General features: G+C 44.7%; 1 protein-coding gene and 1 long non-coding RNA gene across 8 annotated transcripts in view; one reads left to right on the forward strand and one right to left on the reverse strand.

Annotated features, from left to right (window-relative positions):
- The window catches only part of LOC307207422 (rho GTPase-activating protein 20-like), a 94352-nt gene that overhangs the window by 67176 nt on the left and 4897 nt on the right, over positions 1–22279 (reverse strand). For 2 of the 7 annotated variants that reach the window (XM_079961233.1, XM_079961232.1), the window contains exon 1: positions 19230–20805. The exons of 4 other annotated variants lie outside the window; for them this stretch is intronic. In XM_079961233.1, coding sequence (XP_079817359.1) covers positions 19230–19319 — 90 coding nt within the window. In that variant the 5' untranslated portion in view covers positions 19320–20805. Of the gene's footprint in view, positions 1–97; positions 188–19229; positions 20806–22279 lie in introns of those variants that run through there. One more of the 7 variants, XM_079961234.1, reaches the window with a different exon arrangement.
- On the forward strand, positions 2188–12646 carry LOC307207553. Its single transcript, XR_013834713.1, has 4 exons — positions 2188–3054; positions 3428–3538; positions 10522–10893; positions 11530–12646. It is a non-coding gene; the product is annotated as an uncharacterized lncRNA (long non-coding RNA).

The raw sequence follows: 22279 nt of genomic DNA on the forward strand, positions 1-22279 counted from the left end.
AACAGTCATGGAGAACCAGAGAGGTACAGTTCCCAGCACCCTTAACAAACTACAACTTCCAGCATTTTTCATGACTGTTACAGTGACATAATAGTACTTTATATCTATGGTGTGGATGGGATGCATGTGAGTCTTTCTCACTACGAGGATGTTTTCTGCTCTTTCTTTGCATTCAGATGACTTCCTAAGTTAGGGATAGAAGTCCAGCTCAGCTTGCATTTCAGTGTGAACCTTTCTAACTCACACACATACATGCACTACATATCTCCTTCAGAATTTAGCACTTCTATACATTTTGTGTTGCAGTTTTCCAATCCCCCGCTCCTAAATATGTACAAAACACACATATTGGGGGACAGTGTGCTTACAAATGCATAGATGTGTTGCAATAGCATATCAAGAACATGTGCTACATTAGGTAGAACTGCTTGCAAAAATGTGTATATTAGGATAAAGTGCTCCCTAAATGCTGATAATTTCTTGTGAGGACTTTTAAAAATCTGACAAACTGAAATTAAGATTTGGAAAACGAGTAAGTAAAATTGCCTATCTGTATTTAAGACTGAGGACGCGGGTGGCGCTGTGGGTAAAACCTCAGTGCCTAGGACTTGCTGATCGTAAGGTCGGCGGTTTGAATCCCTGCGGCGGGGTGAGCTCCCGTCGTTCGGTCCCAGCTCCTGCCCACCTAGCAGTGCAAAAGCACCCTTAAGTGCAAGTAGATAAATAGGTACCACTTTATAGCGGGAAGGTAACGGCGTTCTGTGTGCGGCACTGGTGCTGGCTCACCAGCTGCAGCTTCGTCACGCTGGCCACGTGACCTGGAAGTGTCTTCGGACGGCTCCGGCTCCCAGCCTCTTAAGCGAGATGAGCACGCAACCCTAGAGTCGGACACGACTGGCCCGTACGGGCAGGGGTACCTTTACCTTTACCTTTATTTAAGACTCATATTTTTCTTTAGCTTCTTTTTTGGGGGGTGGAGGAAGGGGACTCTTGTAAGAACTCTTAAGCACTCATCCCCCTTCTAATGCCAAATGTTTCACAACTTGAGAACCAAACACCAAGGGTTTTTATCCATACTGTACTTACCTTTTGCCCTGCACTTCCCAGGCACAGTCCACGCTTTCATGTCCTGGGTATGCGTGGGCCTTTCTTTGTCCTGCTGTTTAGGACTGAATCACAGCAAACATAAATTTGAATTTTCTGCAGACTTCTGCTTGCTCCGATTGAGCTTTAAAGAGCAGGTTTTCACAAAGAGAAAAAATTCTTTACGTAGTGCTAGCAGTGCAGACACTACATGCAAAACATCAGTAATTCATTCTTTAAAGAGGTGTTCATTATACTATGGGAATCTGATACTTTAAGTAGAATCATAGAATCTTATAATCAATTGTAGAGTTAGTTGGAAGGGGCCATAAGGATCATCTAGTCCAACACCCTGCAGGCAGAAATATGCAACTGTCCCATGTAGGGATCAAACCTGGGCATTATCAGCACCATGCTTTAACCAGCTGCGCTAACTTGATTTTTTTTTTTTTTTAATAAGACAAGGAAAGCAACGAATCAATGAGTTTGAACAAGAATGGGAACTAGTTAAGAATTATTCTTAAAGCAAGGGATCTGTTGTACAACCAATCTTCTATACATACAATATGACTAATTTAATAAGGCCTAACTACTATTATGATTGGACATGGGTGGCGCTGTGGGTTAAACCACAGAGCCTAAGGCTTGCCGAACAGAAGGTTGGCGGTTTGAATCCCCGTGATGGGGTGAGCTCCCGTTGCTCAGTCCCAGCTCCTGCCAACCTAGCAGTTCGAAAGCATGTCAAAGTGCAGATAGATAAATAGGTACCGCTCTGGCGGGAAGGTAAACAGCATTTCCGTGCGTTGCTCTGGTTCGCCAGAAGTGGCTTAGTCATGCTGACCACATGACCCAGAAGCTGTATGCCGGCTTCCTTGGCCAATAAAGTCTGCGACTGGACCTAATGGTCAGGGGTCCCTTTACCTTTACCTTTACTATTATGATTATACTGAGCATGAATAGTCCCAATATTTGTGCGTTATTGATGGTCGGTCTGTGCATCCATTCATGCTTATTGGACTTTTCCAGGATTCAGTACACATGAGAGTTTTGCATTTTCCCCCCTTTTTGCGTAATAAAAATTAAAATAAAATTTAAAAACCTGAGCTGGAGTTGCACTTTAAATATCACCTCGACTGGACGACCTGCCTGCAGATCCCAGATGCCTGTAGTGCTGGTGCATCTCAGCTTGGGAGATACGGTCAAAGTTGTAGATTTGGCAACAATTTTCATGCTGATTAAATCGTTTCATTTGCAGCTTGGCAGTGGAAAATAGCTTTCAGCCAGGCAACTTTCTACATCTGGTTTTCATTAGAGTGGAACATTAATCCCTTTATGCTTTAAAAGCATCACACAACGGGCACAGCCTCTGATTTGCTAAATAGCATTTGAAGAGGTGGCTGGTGGAAAAAGTGGACTAATGGGGCACTTACAGCAAACATGCCTTGAAAAGCAGCCTCTGATGACTCACCTCCCTGCCGAAACAGGGACTGGAGAGCAATCTGCCACCAGAGCCTTTGCAGGGCAGAAGGGAAGGAAGAAGTTCCATTCATATTGGGACCCGTGTCTGAAGTCCCAGAGTTTTTGGGTGCAGGGCACCCATAATTTATGGAATTAGTAAAAGTTAGAATTAATCAAGGTTTGATTTACTGTACCAAACACTGCTGGGTTAAGTTTTCCCGACAACGAGCCAGCCCAGCTTGACATAGCTTGCCAGGGATAAGCCATTAAGAAACAAAGGCTGAAATGGCCAGTCATTAACCCATCAATAGAAGAAATCAACAAGACAGAAAAACTCTGCCTTGCACTGAGAGGGAGGTTGCCAAGGTTACAGAGAGCAATGATGTCAGCGGAAGGGGAAGCCGCATTTGGCAAGGGTTTCTGGGAAGAAGGGGGTTGCAGGAGCCATGTGGACTGACTGGAGCAGGCTGTTGCAAAGAGACACAGAGGTCTAATGGTGTGCACCTGCAGGAAGTATGCCCCTCTTGAGATGTGCATGCTCTGGAATTCTCCACAGTAGGCTTGAATGCATATATGTGTCAATAAAAACACATATCTTAAAGACAATACAGTCTCTGGAACGCCCTGAAATCTTGTCACCGTGAGGCAGAGATTGTGGGTGGCACATGACAATATTAACCAGTATACTTTATTTATGCCCCCTCCTAAGAACACAAAGAAATACTATGTAAAAGAGACTGCTTTCCTTACTTCCTTCCTTCCGACCATGTCCCAATATGGAAAAGTTTAAATTTTAGGGTTTTTTGAGTTCTTAAATGTGATACTTTGCAAGCATTGTAATGATACTATGCATTTATCATAGTGTATGGTTTCTTTTATATTGCAGCCTACTTTGAGAGACAAATGTTGATGCTGCCGCCTGGAAACAAATAATATGGAACCCAGAGCAACCGGGGGAGGCTGTTTTTAATGAGACACCGGGCAATGGTGAGTCAAGGTAAGGTTTGGGGCGGGGCGCGCTGGGGGCATGGAAAAGAGATTCCTCCCTATTTACAGTACAGTGGAAAGCTTTGAGGAACATTCTGCTTTACTATTAACTCGGCTGCAGGCTCACATATCTCCCTCCCCCCCCTTAGGGCTGGCCCATGCATGAGACAAAGGGAGGCGACCACCTCAGGCGGCAGGATCTACAGGGGCACCTGGTCCTGCCTCTAAGGAATGCAATGTGCCCTGCTGCCACTGCACTGCCAGCAATGGCTGTGGTGCACTCCTTGGAGGCTGGATCTGCCAGTGTGATTCAGCGTGGGCCCCTTCCCCCACCACGCCATGCTTTGATTCACACTTCAGCCAAAAAGTAAGGTTGATTTGATTCCCTGCCTTGTTCCCAATGTTTATCTTTATTCCTCCATTATTCCCGATGTAGATTTTCACTCCCCGCTTGTTCCCTGGTGGGAGGGCGCCATTTTGTGGTTCACCTCAGGTGCCCACATGTATTGCGCTGGCTCTGCCTGCCTTGAATGCAGAAGGCATTCAGTTCCCTTTTGGTAGGTCTGGGAGAGACTCCTGCTTGAAACTCTCGAGAGCCGCTGCCCATCAGTATCGACAATACTGGTAGATAGATCAGTGTAAGGCAGATTCCTGTGTAGCTATGGACCACCAACTGGCACCAGGTGCAAAACAGTGGCCCTGCTGTGTGGGTATACACACCAGAAACCTAAGGAGCACATGCACAGCCCAGGAAATTTGTGACCAGTGCCAGAACTAAGTTCTCAAGTCATTTCACACAGACAGACACCCACTTCTCTCCCTTTCTGAGTCCATGTTCACACCATACATTTGAAGCATTATTATGCCACTTTAAACTGTCATGGTTGCCACCAAAGAATCCTAGGAAGTGAAGTTTGTTAAGGGTGCCTAGAGACTCCTCCCCTATTCCTCTCACAGAGCTACAATTCCCAGAGTGCCCTGAGGAGAGGGATTATTAAAGCACTCTGTGAACTGCAGTTCTAGGAGGGGAATGGGGGAGTTTTCTAACCACACTCAGCACCCTTATCATACTGCAGTGCCCTGAATTCACTGGGGGGAAGCCATAGCTGTTTAAAGTTGCAGCTTAGTTCTTTATCCTGTGCCTGTGGTGTTGACTCATTAACTGTGCACTTGAAGTGGATTTATGCTGAACCCTCCACACGCCTACCCACTTTGTTTATTCATTTAGACCATTTCTAGGTGGATGGAGCATCCTCAAACTGCCCGTAGCTAAATGAGACTTTGCTTCTATTGATGCAGCCTAGAATTGCATGCGGGTGGCGCTGTGGATGCGGGTGGCGCTGTGGGTTAAACCACAGAGCCTAGGGCTTGCCGATCAGAAGGTCAGCGGTTCGAATCCCTGCGATGGAGTGAGCTCCTGTTGCTCGGTCCCTGCTCCTGCCAACCTACTAGTTTGAAAGCACGCCACAGTGCAAGTAGATAAATAGGTACTGCTCCGGCGGGAAGGTAAACAGTGTTTCTGTGCGCTGCTCTGGTTCGCCAGAAGCGGCTTAGTCGTGCTGGCCACATGACCTGGAAGCTGTACGCCGGCTCCCTCGGCCAATAAAGCAAGATGAGCGCCGCAACCCCAGAGTTGGCCACGACTGGACCTAATGGTCAGGGGTCTCTTTACCTTTACCTAGAATTGCATTAGCTTTTTTTGGCTGGTGCACCACACTGCTGGCCCATGTGAAGCTTGAGGACTGCTAAGACTCCTAGATCCTTTTCACATGGACCGCTACAAAAGCCTGCCATCCCACATCCTATATTTGTGCATCTGGTTATTCCTGTCTCAGTGCGGAACCTGACATTTGTCTCTGTTGAGATTCATTTTGTTCATTGTGGCTCAGTTTCCAGTCTGCTAAGGTCAGCCCCCAGGAAATTACCTAAGATTTTAAAACAAGCAACCTTTCTCTAGTCTAAAGGAAAAGAAAACATGCTAATTGCCTCCCACTCTCTTTAATGCTTTTGCCCATCTTGCCTCTCTTTTCTTCCTTTGATAACACAAGCAACAGCTCTAAAAACAGGACAGCTCCCTCTCTCCTCTTCCAAACACACTCACTTCAATGGAAAACACACACACAATAAGTTATATGGGGGGGGGTGAGGAATCCTGGTGTTCTTTTGTTTTGTGTTTTGTTTTGCATTTTGTGTCTTGGTAGTGCTGCAAGCTTAAACCCACCCTGCCTGATTTTTGGAGGGAGTAATTATTTTGGGCATTCAGTTTTGGAAAAATTTCCACCCATTTCTGTCAACACTATTGGTCTGTTTATTTCCTATCGGTCTGTTTATTTCCTACAAAGGTTTTAAAGAGGAAGGTTGTTGCAGGATTGAAAATGTGGAAGGACCATAGTTCAGTGGTAAAGCAACTGCTTTGCAAGCAGAAGGTCACAGGTTCCGTTCCCAATGGCCTTCCCAGGTAGGGCTGGGAGAGAACCCTGCTTGAAACCCTGCAAAGAGCTGCTGCTGGTCAGTGTAGACAATACTGAGCTAGAGGAACCCAGTGATCTGACTCAATATAAGACAGCACCCTATGTTCCTATACTTCCTATCTTCTAACTTCTTCCCCACCACCCAGCACTGCTTCCAGAGACATCCCATGCACCATCTCCTTGTTCTGCTTCTCACCTCCACAACAGCCCATGGAATTCTGCCCCACTTCCTCCCAGCAAACCTTTAGATTTCAAAAAGGACATTTTTTCTTGTGACATCAGGCCCCCCATCATCTAGGCCAGTGTTTCCCAACCTTGTGCCTCCAGCTGTTTTTGAACTACAACTCCCATCATCCCTGACTAGCAAGACCAGTGGCAAGGGATGATGGGAATTGTAGTCCAAAAACAGCTGGAGGCACAAGGTTGGGAAACACTGAATTCTAGGCAACCTGCTAATTATCCTGTTTCTTTCCACTCCTCAGAGCAGGGGTGGGGGCAGAGGAACAGTTCTCTTGCATTCATATCCTAATGTCCCATATCTCTTGCATCCATATCTAAACACAACTGTTTATTAGTTTATAATATTCACTCTGGTACCCCAGCTACAACAGTATTCTTTGTGTAGGGATGCCATTTGCAACCACCAAAATTCAGGGGATATGGCATCCAAATGAACACACCATGTGGTTAGAGTGGACAGCTCCTACCCTAGACTCCTAATACCCTAGTGTGCACCCTCCTGTTTACTCTGTCTGGCACCCAGTGTGCTCTCAGCTCTGGCTTGGGAAGCAGTGTACACATAACATTAGCCACAACCCATATCTAACCTGTTATTTCTTCTGAAATCCTGTATTTTGATTTGTTTTCTCCCAAACCAGCTTCAATCAGAATTAAGAAATATAATGACCTAGCTGCATTTTAAGCTGGTGATGTTTGCACAACCTAGCTCTTTGTGTGTTTGTGTGTGAGAGAGGGAGGGAGTGTCATGAAGTACAATTGATTGACAATAAATTCATGGGAATGTGTATGTGTGTACTGCTTCACTCAGTGCATTATTAACTCCTGCGGAAGGTGATAGACTCTCCATCCTTGGAGGTTTTTAAGCAGAGGCTGGATGGCCATTTATCATGGATGCTTCAGCTGAGATTCCTCGAGGTCCCTTCCAACTCTACAGTTCTGTGATTCTATGTGGTAATGCACATGGGCCTTGTTAGGCGTGTGTGTGTGTGTTTAAGGGTTAGGTGATGTCAACTGATGACTCATAAAGGCAAGAGTTAAACAGAATACCTATGCTCATAGACCCTAGAAAAAATATTGAGCTCAGAATTTCATGCTACACAAGCGGTGGGAATATGCCTAAAAACAGCATCCCATGCTAAGTTCTCTCCCCTTGTCCCATAACTTGCAGGACCTAACAAGACTGCACCATTCCACCACCAGGATGCCTCCGGGGTGTATGATAGTGAAAGCATTTGCACTGAGATCAGTGCTTCTCTCTAGGTGTAAAGACGTCTGAAGCCCTTTAACCCATGAACTAGAAATTTAACTTTTAGCATTGCCAGCTGTTTCTAATAACAACACCCAGTTTGTTTATAAATAAATAGCACCCCAGGCAGCTCCACAGAACTACTGGCAGCTGACTGTAACGTTCCCCTTAAGGGAAACGTTAAGTGGAAAAGGTCTTGTTTGTTGGCATACAATTTACAGGAAAGAGCCTTATTTAAAACATGCTGCATTCATTCTTTTAAAGCAAGAGACAGACAATAGTATTTTAAGTTGGCTAAAAGTCGGGTTAGGAGAGGCATCATTTTCTATGTTGTACAGATATACTTCCTTCCCATTACTGACTGGCACACGTGCTCAAAGAGGTTTGGCAGGTTTTTGAATCCATGCAAAACCTTTTTAGAGCAGAGGTGAAAGAAGGATGGCTCTTTAAAACCACCTGTCACCTCTAGGGTGGCGGAAGCTGTTGTCTCGCTTTGAACTTAGAGCAGACTCTTCCAAAAGGTTGTGTGTCAAGACACAGGGTTTTTGCAGAAAGGGGATGTAAATGGATATTGCAAAAGGGTCATCGGCAACCGACTTGAAAAACAACTAACCAACACACTGGATTTTCTCCAGAAAGGGTAAATCCAGATTAAATGAAAAAGTACAGGCCAGTATTTTGGTGCTAGTAACATCATGTGTGGATTCTGCAAAAAGGCACTTCAGTTGTTGTTGTTGCTGCTGCTGCTGAATCCAGTTTATTAAAATTGCAAAGCTTTGGTCAACTTAATGTCACAGTCCCTATAAACTTTTTTCAACCGAGAAGCATGGCATCTGACTGCTTATGGTGGCAGCTGGACAGGTTTGAGGCATGTCTATTTTGTGTGTTGCCCTTTGAGAAACCACAATGACCCCAATGGAATTAATAGGTATAACAGGAGCAGATATATTGGAAGCCAGAAGTGCCTCCCAACCACCCCCCTTTTTTTTGCACTCTTTGTTAAATTAATCAAACTGGGTCCCAGCCTGTCTAGTGCCAGGGCATGGAGATTCAGAGCATAGCAAAACTCAAGTACCGTATTTTTCGGCCTAGCTTCCCCCAACCCCAGCCCCCAGAACGGGAGCCAGAGCGATGCCAAAGCCACGCCAGGCTCCGGAGGGTTGCACGGAGCTGCGCCAAGCCTGGGAGTGCAGGCAGCTCCGCGCAACCCTCGGGAGCCCGGCGCGACTCCGCGCCGGGCTCCCGAGGGTTGTGCGGAGCTTCCTGAAGCCTGGAAAGTGAGAGGGGTCGGTGCGCACCGACCCCTCTCGCTCTCCAGGCTTCAGCGAAAGCCTGTATTTGCCCCATAGGACACACACACATTTCCCCTTCATTTTTGGAGGGGGAAAAGTGCATCCTATAGGGCTAAAAATACGGTACCTTGAAATAAAACACTGTAATTTGCCATGCATTGTGCCAGAGCAGATAGCCTTTGAGCATACTTAGAGTGCCCTGCCAAAAGAAAGGAGGTATGTAGTTGTAAAGTTTCCTGCATGATGCAAGGGAAGGAAACCACTGGACATACAGAGTGCTAACATAAACACAGTGATATTAGTCTTCTGGTTTATCAATAAACTTATGGGGGTCAAGAGATTCAAAAAAGGTGTTGAGCATTGAAAGGAGAGGGTGCAAAGGAACAAATGTACAATTTAGGCAAAGAGGATACACCTTCTGTAGGTACAAATGGCAGTAATTAAAAAAATTCCCTGGTGGTCTAGTGGTTAGGATTCGGCGTTCTTACCGCCACGGTCTGGGTTCACTTCCTGGTCAGGAAACATGTTTTGCAAGACCCTGCCTTAAAAATGAACTGGGTGCAGGTTTTGCCCAAATATATAAATGGCAATGATTTAAAAATTGCTCATGCTGCCTGCATAGGCTCCAGGTAAGGACACTTGCAAAGCAATGGTTACAAAAACGCCTTTAGAAAACGCCAAACTGGGTGTGTATACACCACCTTGTGTATGTATACTAGTGTGTGTATACACCACCTGAGGGAGAAAAGGGAGCAAGATGGAAGGCACCTTTGAGATGTGTGTCAGTACACAAGAGTTATGTGCTCACTGGTAAACCTTAAAAACCACCAAAATATACTATCACCAGAAAATGGGGAGAGAGGAGAGAGATGCGAAGGAACTGAAAGCAGTGCTCTGTACAGAATTTGGAAATGGGAAGTGGGGCAGGAAGGAAAGATAAAAACTTTCTAAGGCACAGCTCCACTTCAGAAGCAAAATCTTCAGGTAAAGTTGGAACTCCAAAATCTGGGAACAAATTCATGCACTGAAGGGAGTGGACTAGATAACCATTTGGTCTCTTCCAACTCTACTCATCTATGAAATTCAGATGCAGAATTTTGGAAGCACCCCCCCCCCCGCCCTTCGGTAAGCCAATCACCCTTGACTTCCCATTTGCAACTTGGCACTAATAATACTGGTGTACTTTACAGGATTGTTGTAAGATGACGGGATAATGTTAAGTGCTTTGGACATCTGAAAGCTACAGGCAAGTGCCAAGTAATGGCATTATTAAGGAATTTGGGCAGGTACAGACATGAGAAAAGCCACACCCTGCTCTCTTCCTTTCCCTCTGGCTAGTTTGCATATGCACCTTGACAAAGGATTGCCAACTGACTGGGAAAAACTGGATTGGCCAGGTCTTGATAATCACTTGCCACCTGCTAATTTCTGTACAATGAATTGCTGTTGAAAAGCACTGGAGCAGAATGAAGAACTTAAGAATTGCCTGTTGGATCAGGCCAACAGGCCATCTAGTCTTCCATATATCCAACAAATACAGACACCCAGGGCCCTTCTCCATGGTAGTGTGAAATTTGGCTTTCGGAATGGTTTTAAGTACTCTGCTTACCTGGTTTAAGGAGAGTATACTGCACTGTTTGTTTTGCTTTGTATTTCTATCTCTATTATTGTGTTGATTTTTTTTTTGCTTCGATAACACTAATACTACTAATAAGGACTAATTTTTATCTATTCCTACATTCAGTTTCCTTGGATGTCCACAAGTTTTAGAGTTATGAAACAGGTAGGAAAACTTTTCTCTAACCAATTTTCACTATGCCTTGCATGATTTTGTAAACTTCTAGCCTGTCACCTCTTAAGTTCCCTCTGCTGTTCGGCTGCACACTTGGCCCAACCATTAGACCTGTGAATTTAGCAAACAAGTGGCAAATTGCAGGTATGTCTGGGCCTGAGACCAATCTGTAAAGAGATTCCCTATCCTTGCCCTAAAACTTCCAAGACCTCTTGGAGATCAGGCCTGCTTTATCTGCTACAACTGATTCAATGATCTAGTTGTAAAAGATGCAGGACCTAGCAGTTCCATGTGAAGGGGAGGCACAGATAAGACAACTGCAAGGTCACAAACTGCAAAAAATGCTAAAGATCTCTTTCAACAAAAAACCAGAGGCCTACCTCCTGGGAATAATAGATTCGGATATTCTACAAAAGAGGAAGGGTATCTTTTTATATGCGGCAGCGGCAGCAAGAGTTTTGATCGCAGCAAAATGGAAGAGTAATGAAATCCCCTCTATACAAGATTGGATCCAAAAGCTGACAGAATATGCCGAATTAGATGGTTTATCAGAAAAAATAAAGAACAAATCAAAACAGGAATTTGTTTCAAAATGGGAGGTTTTCAAAGATTATCTGAAAAATAAATATAGTAGTTTAAATTCTGTTGCAGCATTCGAGGAACTTCAGTAATAATTGCAAGGTAAATATAAGAAATTAGATTTATTGAGAATAAGTTAAATTATGTTAAAAGTGTGTATTGGCAAAAAGTAATATGAATTTGAAATATGGAATAGACGGGAGGTTGGGTCTTTAGTGTTAAGACCAATAGATGTTTTATTGTTTGCTAAGAAAATTATGTGACTATGGTTATTTTTTTGTAATTTGTGTGTAATTTGGTATTTGTGTTTTTTTTCTTTTTTTCCTTGTTGTATAAATAAAAAACTTAAAAGTTTTTTTTAAAAAAAAAGACAACTGCAAGCTCAGCCTGAAGCAGCCTGGACATAAAAACTATGGGAAATTGCAGTCAAACATAACTACGCATGAGTGCTAGTTAGTGTGTGAAGGGGTTAAGACAATAGAGCTGGATTCCATCACTCAGCTAAGTGATGCCCCCTCTTCTCAAATGAGAGAGGAAGTGAAGCCTTTTCTTCCTGTTCCCTTTCTCTCCACATGATGTTAATGGCCAAAGAAGACGTGTCTAAGCAGGCCTACGCAGGCTCCAAGCTTAGAGCACGTATTTGAAGCAACCTTTCTGTATATTCTATCCAAGAGTATTCTGCCTGAGTTTTCCTTGCTGCTGTCTGGATACATGAATGAATCTGACCTTTTGTAAGTAACACATTTGAAACTTACTTCAGTGTTATGACCAGTTCAGTGCTAAGAGGGGTAGGAAAGAGGGAAGCTCTGGATACAGCTAAGTGGTATAAAAGGGTACAGTAACCTATATCCCCACATTATAATGCTGCTTTTGTGAGTTCAAAATCTGCTATTGGGGAATTTATTCTGCTGGAGGGTGAGTTTAGCCTCACATTTTGAATCTAAGCACCCAGCTGATTCTCTTGCTATTCACCCTACACACATGGATCACAGGGATTCATGTTTCCTTCCCGCAGAAGCTGTGTAGGATTGATGTGCTTTTACCTTTACTGTTATTCCTTTCAGGAGGAGGAGGGAATTTCTTTTATCCAAGCTGGTGTTCTTCAGCTTTCCTGTCCCCAGGTGTTGTTGGCCTAATACTCCCATCATTCCCAGCCTTCTCAGCCAGGGATGGTGGGAGTTGCAGTCCAACTAGGGCCCCAAGGCTGAAAGGACTGTTCTAAAGTGTTAGGCATTTGCTGCATCCTAAATGTCCTAAATGAGGGATGCGGGTGGCGCTGTGGGGTTAAACCACAGAGCCTAGGACTTGCCGATCAGAAGGTCGGTGGTTCGAATCCCCACAACGGGGTGAGCTCCCCTTGCTTGGTCCCTGCTCCTGCCAACTTAGCAGTTCGAAAGCATGAAGTGCAAGTAGATAAATAGGTACTGCTCCGGCAGGAAGGTAAACGGTGTTTCCGTGCGCTGCTCCGGTTCGCCAGAAGTGGCTTAGTCATGCTTGCCACATGCCGGCTCCCTCGGCCTATAGAGCGAGATGAGTGCCGCAACCCCAGAGTTGGCCACGACTGGACCTAATGGTCAGGGGTCCCTTTACCTTTACCTTAAATGTCTGAGAGGAAACCACCCACATGCCCACCATGGCTAAGTTCCTGAAGGTGGTTGGCCCTGTGTCTGGGCAGAGCAACTCCAGACATTAGTCCACTTTCACACCATCAAATTCCCTTGCACTAAGAAAAAGCAGGGTAAAGCAGATCAATCTGGCTTTCCATGCACTGGGAATGTTTTGTATGCAGGGGCATCCAATGGTTTGAATCCCCTTCCCCAGATGTGCCACAGCTCAGATAAAAACTGACCCAGTGGACACATGCAATATACTCCCATTGTTTGTTTGGGAAGTGTTGTAAACATAGCCACAGTCCACACCTATCCTGTATCTGTCACGCTGTTTCTTACGAAATACTACATTTTGTTTGATGTGTGTTGCCCACCCCTGCCCAGCTTCTGAATTAATAAAAAGAACAGCCTAGCTGCGTTTGAAGCTGCTCCTACATTCCTGCCATGTTAGAGCCAAAATATTTTTTTTTAAAAAAAAAAGTTTAGCAGCACTGATTTTTAAAAAAGAAATAAAGGAAGGACTCTGAGCACGTGCAGTTTTGCATTTTGAAGTCACTGAGATCACAGCACCATCATGACTAAAGGAACAAAATGGGACATGCTTCCTTATCTTTCAATACATTTCTTTGGGACTAATAATCAGCATTTTGTTGTAGAAAAGAAGACCGGTGTGGTTTCCAATTAGAAATGATAAAATGAGCACCGATAACCATGCACATGGCCAGGTATCTGCCCTGTGGCTATAAAACGTTTTAAAGAAAAGATAAGTGGAAAGGAAGGATGCTACAGTGGTAAGTATCAGTCTGGTGTCTTCAACTCCCAGGCATGCCCACACCAGTAGGACTGCCGTATGCCTGGATCTTCTTGGACATTACCATGATTTCAGAGGCGGAATGAATGTCCGGGAGGAATTTCCTAAAGGTGGTGCTTTGTTTTGTATCTTAGGCAAGTAAAAAACAACAACTGAACAACAAAAACCTCAACAATTTTGGGGTTTCCCTAAAAAAAAGCTCAGCAACCATGTGTGCTGCATCACCTGCCATGCTCATTTTGGGGGCCCAGGGCTGCAGAGCCTTGGACTTCTGTCCTTTGATCCAGTCCTACATACACTATAGCCATAGGGCACAGGCCCATTCTTCTTGACGCTGCGTTTTTCTGTGTTTTTACTCCAGCTGTTTGACAGCAGAGGTGGTTCCACTAGCCTCCTTTGCTTGCTGCTGAAACTGACCAGTTGCAGCCTAGATGCAACAGGTAGTAGGAGAGAATGAATCATTTTGTGCTTTTTATATTGTAATCTTAGGTTATGAACCAGTCTGAGATCTATAGATAAAGGGTAGTATACAAATTTAAATAATTTGGAAATAAACATAAGTGAAATGGCATAGACTGCTGTGTGAATGCAGCCCATGTCACTCCATGGATATTCCGGGGGTTGGCAGGGAAACGGCAGCTGCAAGGCAGGGGAAAGTGGCCCAGGAGATATGGTGCTATTTAGCCAGGCATTCACATGGCATAGCTTCCGTAGTGTGCCACAGATGCTCCTCTTTACTCTTGGATACATGAGATATCTTTCACAGGGGCCCACCCTATTCTTCTGATTGCAAATAAAATAAATATTTGCCACCACCCACCAGCAACCATTTACCAAGAGGAAAGGAGTGCAGGGTGTTATTGTTACACAGCTTAGGCCCAAGCTATTTGAAATACGTTATTCCCTTATAGGAACCTGCCTGGGTTCCCTTCCCTCAGTCCGACCACCCTCACAGGCACACTTCATGGGGGCCCAGGACCTGAGAGACTTATCGGTGATGGCTGCTCCCAGACAACTTTGGAACTCCCTCCCTAGAGATTTTAGACTGGCTCGCTCCTTGCTGGCCTTCTGCTGGCAGGTGAAGACCTTCTTTTGAGAACTGGCTGCTTTTAATGAAAGGGCTGTCGCCATGCTGGTTTTATGGTAATTATCTATATGTTTCTAATAAGATTGTGTATGTGTATATAGTTTTAATTCTATCAATGTTTACTTGTTTTTTGATTACAGTGGTACCTCAGGTTAAGTACTTAATTCGTTCCGGAGGTCCGTACTTAACCTGAAACTGTTCTTAACCTGAAGCACCACTTTAACTAATGGGGCCTCCCGCTGCTGCCGCGCTGCTGGAGCACGATTTCTGTTCTTATCCTGAAGCAAAGTTCTTAACCTGAAGCACTATTTCTGGGTTAGCGGAGTGTGTAACCTGAAGCGTATGTAACCTGAAGCGTATGTAAGCGTATGTAACCTGAGGTACCACTGTATTGTTTCCCTCCTATTTTTAGTGGTTCTTGTTTTTATCTGTTAGTCACCCTGAACCCTGTCAGGGCAAAAGGTGGGGTCTAAATAAATGACTATGATAATGATAGTTATAACATTCGCCCCACCATGCTGAATTCTACACCTTTCTGAAAAATCACCAAAATGACCCCCCACCTGAGACTGGGCTGCAAAAATGAAGGAACAGAGATGGGGACTTTGTAATTACCCTAGTGTAAATCCTACTGTGTGGGGGGACGGAACGGGACGGACCTTTCATATCCGCACTGGTATGCAGGAATGGACTCGAAGGGAGCAATAATATTCAGAGTAAGGTTCATAGAATTGTAGAGTTGGAAGGGACCCTGAGGATCATCTAGTCCAACCCTCTGCAATGCAGGAATATGCAGCTGTCCCATACAGAGATCGAACCTGCAACCTTGGTGTTATCAGCATCGTGCTCTAACCAACTGAGCTATCCAAGCTAACACCAAGCTATTTAGAAATAGCTCCCCTTTCACACAAGGCTTAAACATTTCTGAATCTTCTCACTTTGGCACAACAAGAAAAGAAGGGAGGGCAGCCAACCTTGTGCTGTGGACAGACTGGGGGCACCTGGGGAAAGGAGAAAACCCCAAGTGGGCAGCACTGTGTATCCACTGACCAGTGTGGTTCCCAAACTTTTTTGGAGCACTGTCCCCTGGTTCCCTGAAATCACCAGAGCCCCCTACCCTGTCAAAGCATTATTTAGAATAGGGCTTTGCATGACCCACTAAGGAGGATGCTAACACAGTAAAATTCAGAAGAGTAATAATTAATTGCTCCCTTATTCAAAAAATAAACCTATGTAAAAATAAGCATGTGCTCTGTAGCTTAGAAAAAAATATAAATGGCAAAGAATATTGCATAAAAGTCTTTTTTACATATTCTTACTAACAAAAACATAAGGGTGAAGCAAATTTGCAGCACAAAATATTAATATATAACGACTTACCAAATATGCAAAAACCTTCACCTGAATGGTGTCCTAGTCTGACACTCTGACCACTGCACCACTCTGGCTAGTAAGACTAAAGAAATAAATGCCTGCAGCTGGAAGAGCTGGAGAGTGACAAGGACAGTCACTGGGAAGGGAAATGTCTTTGCATGGTAGTGTATGGCAGTGGTCCCCAAAGTGGGTGGTACCGCCCCCTGGAGGACAGTGGGAGGACCTACGGGAGAGCTAAGAGTCAAGGGGGCAGCGGGGGGTGGGGGGAGTTGGAGATGAGCCCCTCTGAGAGCATTTATTGCTTATTTACAATATACCAAGTTGGATTCTGGCACAAAACACCTTCCTCACTTTGTATTAAGGTTTTGCTGCTCATATAAATTTCAAATCTATTTCCTTTGGTCACATTTGTTTGTATTGACGATTCTGAGTTGTTACAAGGTAGCCAATTATTGGTGAGCTATTGATTTTCTTATAAATTAGTTACCATACATCTGTGGTAGGTGACACTCCATCCCCATTCAGCTACAATGCTCACTGGGTGACCAGGGTTGTTGACATACAGTGGCTATGGACAGTCATGTATGCCACTTATTATTTATTATTATTATTATTATTATTATTATTATTATTATTATTAAAAAGCACACACGTTTATTCAAAAGTTACACTTCAGCTTTGTCCACTGCCATAATCCTACAGAAAAATTACTCCAATCCTCAATCCCTCATCACTGTCATGTTGGCTCACCAAATACCCTCAAAAGGGACCCAATTACTGATCTGGTATACTAGACATTTTTCAATCAATATATCACTTCCACAGACACCTCTGTAATGATTATGGCATTAAAATATCTCATTCCCAATAAAGGAGAAAAAGGGAGATCGAATTGTGTCAAAGGTATCTTTTTGGAGATGCCCTTGATTATTCACCAGTGATATGTGAGGCATTCTGATAGAGCAATGTTCCAGGTGTTATTAACCCCAACCACTATTGGTATATTAGAGGTTTCCTTCCATATTGGGCAATAACTAGCCTAGCTTCAGGAAGGAAATTAATTCTTTAGATTTAAGAGTAGAATTTGGGGTCAGATCCAGTGATACGCCAGGCCCGAATTAGAGGAGACATAGATTGTTTAGTGATTTTGGAGGTCAGATAAAAAGGCTTTCCCCAAAAAGGCATGAACCACAGTACACTCCCACACAAAAATAGGAACCTTGTTCTCCACAACCTTGGGGGCTGGTCATGGCCTCTCAGTCTAACCCACCTCACAATATTGTTGTGGGGATTTAAATGATGAGGAAGACCACGTATGCCACCTTGAGCTCCTCAGAGGAAAGGTGAGGGATTTTATAGCATCTAAAGTAGCATCAGGTAATGGGATAATTTCTCCTGCAAGTATACCTGTTGTTCCTCACCACCACCACCTGTACAGCATTCAGTTCTATAACATTAGCAGACAAAACAGCATCACAACAGTATAACAACAGTATAAAAAACAGGAGCCTTGGTTGATAGAAATTCACCTCACCATGAAATTCGGCCACCTCTACAAGTGGAGGGCAGCAGCTGGCGTAGGTCTACCTAAACTTTGGAGGGCTCATGCTTCAAGCATCAAGTAAGCTGGTCTGGAGCAACTGAGCACCTTCTTTGCCAGGCATTTCCTACCCAGTGGGTATAAGCTGTCCACTTAATCATCACTCCAGGAGAGGAAATGCATCACCCTGTGCTAATTTATATTTATACTGCAAATGATTACTATAATTTAAACAGAAATGCATATATCCATCTCTGCTTAGTCTGCTGCCAAGGTCCTAACTGTTGGTGTACAACTTGCTCTCGCTTCTTAGGGTTTTCTGCTGTTAAACCGGACAGCTCATCAAATACAGTACTCTCTTCTGGGAATGTAGGACACATGGCCACCCTAAGTAGACGTCCCCTTGAAACATTTGAATGAAGAATTCAAGTAGAATAAAGTCATGGTCTTAACCATCCAGGTTAGCAAAAAACTCCCAACAGCTTTACACGAAATGCCTCTTTATGCTTTGCAATTTTCAGGTGTCTACTTAAACAGAAGAAAGGAAGAAGAGCTCTTCTGGATCAGACAAGTGGCCCATCTAGTGTAGCATCCAGTGGCCAACCAGATGCCTGTGGGAAACCAGCAAGCAGCACCTGAACACAAGAGCCCACTCCCCTCCTGTATTCTCCAGCAACTGGTATTCAGAAGAATTACTGCTTCTGACCAGAACATAGCCACCATGTAGCTACTGATAGTCTTAGGCAGTCTTCAGAATGTGAACTGTCAGTGTGACTGACAGGTGCTTTAAAATATACATATTGGACAGTTACACTCTTCCAGGAGTAGAAAACTGGCTGTGGGTTGGATATAAATCTGGGTTTATATTGCCCACGGAATGTGTGAAATGGCCCTGAAATGTCAAGTCATGAATCAGTCTGTGATTATATTATTCAGTCTTGGTAAACCACAAACATATTTATGGAATTCTGCCTAATGGGTGTGCTGAGCAAATATTGTCTTACGGATAAGAGCCTGCTGGATTGGACCAATGGCCCATCTAGTCCAGCGTTCTGTTCTCACAGGGGCCTACCAGATGCCCCAGTGGGATGCTCAAGGGCAGCTTTTGCCCCTGTAGTTTCCAGCAACTGGTATTCAGAAGCACTGCAAAGTGGTAGACCTGTCTGTTTTAGCATGTGCATGATATATGGCATGCACAAGAACAGCACACAGAGAACCGTTGTATAAGCATGTACTCTGCGCACAGAGATGTGTTGGCTGCCGAGAGGAAAGTGTGTTGGACAGGTCTAGTGGTTACACACTGTCTAGCTAAGCATGGAAAGTTTATCCCGGCGCGGGGAAATACGTATGGTCGGAGGAAGCAGCTGCGGGTTCAGCAGATTCTGCGGTACGATCAAGTAAAAGAAAATAAGCCAGGATTCAAGAGCGGCTCATCAGGAGAAGCTGGCGGAGAAATGAGCACACGAGCAATAAATAGAAGGGAAGGGGAAGGAAAACAAATTGGAAAAAGTGAAACGTCCAGGAAGGAATGTGGGGACGAGCCGTTCCAGCCCGGACAGAGAGGTAACTTCTCTAAACACATGGAACAGCCAGCCCAGCTGTACCTCTTGACACAGACTCTGCACCTTCAGCCTCCTTTCACACCATTCAAGTACTTGCCTTGCTCCACTCCTGGGTGGGAGGACAGGCTCCCAAATTCTGCTCACTCTGCCCCTGTGGTGACAAGCTGGCTTTCTGCTGGGGAGTCATCCTGAGGAGGACCGGTGGTCAGCCAGGGCTGCTGCTGCTGCTGCTTCTGCTGCTGCTGCAGGCACATTCACCCACCATCAGCAGAAGGCTGGAGAAGCCCTGCCGTGGTCCAGATGGACTCTGTATATCCTTGGGCAAAGCTGCTGACGCGCTTGGACGTCCAGGCCCAGAGCTAGGGGCTGAGCGACTGGAGCAAGTTAGCATTGCCTGCCTGCTTTTCCTCATCAGCCAAGAGAGGAAAAGGAGGGGAGGGGGGGGGGGAGTTTGCACAAACCTAGTAGCTCCTCCTCGTGCTGCCTAAATATGGACATTTGCTCATATGCTGTGCTCCATCCTAGAAGCAGTAACTGCTAAGCAGCTGCCTTCACGGGATGAAGTGAGCATTAAGAGAGAGCTGGAAGGAGGCAGAAACAGTCACCCTAGCAGGACCATCCTTGTGATGAAGGCTTCCAGGCGCTGAAATGAACAATGTCAGGGAGATCCAGACTCAGGAGCAATGCCATATTTTTAGGAGGGCCAAGGAAGACCCAGAAGGTGCCAAGAAGGATTACGAAGGGTACTAGAGTCCCTGCACCATTTTGTGATGTTTTGGCTTTAAAAAAAACAAAAACAAAAAAAACCTTTTAGAATTACCCTGCTAGGCCCTGTCCTGCTTAAAAGCAGTATTGCTGGAACTCCCTGCCTATCGATACCCAGCAGGCACCTTGACTGTATTCTTTTTGGCACCTGTTGAAAACACTTTTTGTTTAGACAAGCCTACCCAGATGGGGTCCCTTTACCTTCACCTTTTTACCCAGATGTTTAGAAAGCTGATGTGAGTTTCAACCTGTTTTCAGTCTATCGTTATTTTAATTTTTGAATCATAGAATGGTAGAGTAGGAAGAGACCTTGAGGGTCATCTAGTCCAAATTTTCTTAACGTTTTTTGAGCTGTGGCCCCTTCTGAACTTTTTTCCTTCCTGTGCCCCCCCTTCCTACCTGTACAAAGGTAGTTATTAAGAAAGGTAGTTTTGTTTGTAAATGGAACATGCTTAACTTACAATTTTTATAATTTATAGAAAAGACAATTACATAAAAACTTATACTTTTAAGTATTTCTCTACCTTGTTCTTGAGGACCAGAAACAAGCTTTTTTATATCCGGTTCTATCTCTGTTAGGGATAACCGAAGATCATCTCTGTCCATTGAGGCGATTCTGCATTAGGCCAAGCAAATAATTCATACTACTGAAACCTGATTCTACCAAATACGAAGTTGGAAATGCCATGAAAAACAATTTTGCTTTATCCCAAAGTGGGAGGAAGAAGGAAATGGAAGCAATGTTGCCGTGGGGGGAGGTGTGGTGATCCATCCACTGGAAACTATGGTCACTTCTCGGTTCACTCCACTTCTCTGTTTTCTATAGTGGTACCTCGGGTTAAGAACTTGTTTCGTTCCGGAGGTCCGTTCTTAACCTGAAACTGTTCTTAACCTGAAGCACCACTTTAGCTAATGGGGCCTCCCGCTGCTGTTACTGAGCTGCTGTTCTCATCCTGAAGCAAAGTTCTTAACCCAAGGTACTATTTCTGGGTTAGCGGAGTCTGTAACCTGAAGCGTATGTAACCTGAAGCGTATGTAACCTGAGGTACCACTGTATTTGCTTTACTTCTCTGTTTGTTTTTTCTTATTTCTTTTCTTGGCCACATCTCTGTTTTCTTCACTTCTCACTTCCCTCTGTGGCCCCCTGGTCTCGTGCTGTGGCTCCCCAGTTACGCAATTTTCACCTGTGCCCCCCTTGGAATATCCTGGGGGCTCCCAGATGACCCCTCCCCACACCTCAGTTGAGAAACACTGATTTGGCCAACCCCCTGCAACGCACACCAGACCCTGCTTAGCTTTGCAAATGTGCTAGCAATTTTATTGCTGCACCACCAGGAGGAGGAAAGTATTAAAACTATTGTTGCTAATTCTCCTTATCGATTATTTTAGACAGCAGTCTTTAGACGGCTGTGAGGGCTTTCATTTTTTAAAAAAAACAACAACCAAGCAGTGTATAAATTTTACAACATAAATAAATAAAAAACCTTAGCAGTTTGAAATTAAATTGGATCATGAGCATTGGATCAGGAGTCAAACTGCACCTCTGCCATGTGGCTTGAGGCTTGCCTTTTTCAGCCTCGGTTTCCCATCTGCAACATAATGATACTGACCTGCCTTACACGGTTGTTGTTATATGACATGTTTTGTTTATTCTAAATGACTATGTAAAACCTGAACAAGAAGGGGGGGGGGAACAGGCTATGCCCACAGAGCTGCTCTCTCACCTCTACTAGCAAGCATTATAATTATTAGTTAGGTGTTTGTGCCACCATTCCTTAATGAGTCCAGGGCAGAGTCCAAGGCCTTCGCTTCCTCATGAACTGCTGCCCTCATGTGGTGAGCCACATAAATGCAGCAGCTCAGTAAGGAATGGTCCAGATCTGGGCTTGACTGCCCACCCAGGTTAGCCATTGGCTTTCCCTGGGCCCTAAGGGCTTGCAGGTGATTTTTGCTTGAGTAATGAGGTCCAGCTGGGTTCCAAGGTGGCATGGACTTCCTTGCTTGCTGAGCCTGACTCCTGGTTGTCCTTACTTATGTCATAAAATTGATACATTCTTTGATTAAGGGAATTGGGTATATTTAGCCTGGATATGAGGGACACAGGGTGGCGCTGTGGTCTAAACCACAGAGCCTAGGGCTTGCCGATCAGAAGGTCGGCGGTTCGAATCCGCGCGATGGGATGAGCTCCTGTTGCTCGGTCCCAGCGCCTGCCAACCTACCAGTTTGAATGCACGCCACAGTGCAAGTAGATAAAAAGGTACCACTCCGGCGGGAGTTTAAACAGCGTTTCTGTGCGCTGCTCTGGTTTGCCAGAAGCAGCTTAGTCATGCTGGCCACATGACCCAGAAGCTGTACACCGGCTCCCTCGGCCAATAAAGCGAG

This window comes from Podarcis cretensis, assembly GCF_951804945.1.
Source record: "Podarcis cretensis genome assembly, chromosome: Z".
Lineage (NCBI taxonomy): Eukaryota > Metazoa > Chordata > Lepidosauria > Squamata > Lacertidae > Podarcis > Podarcis cretensis.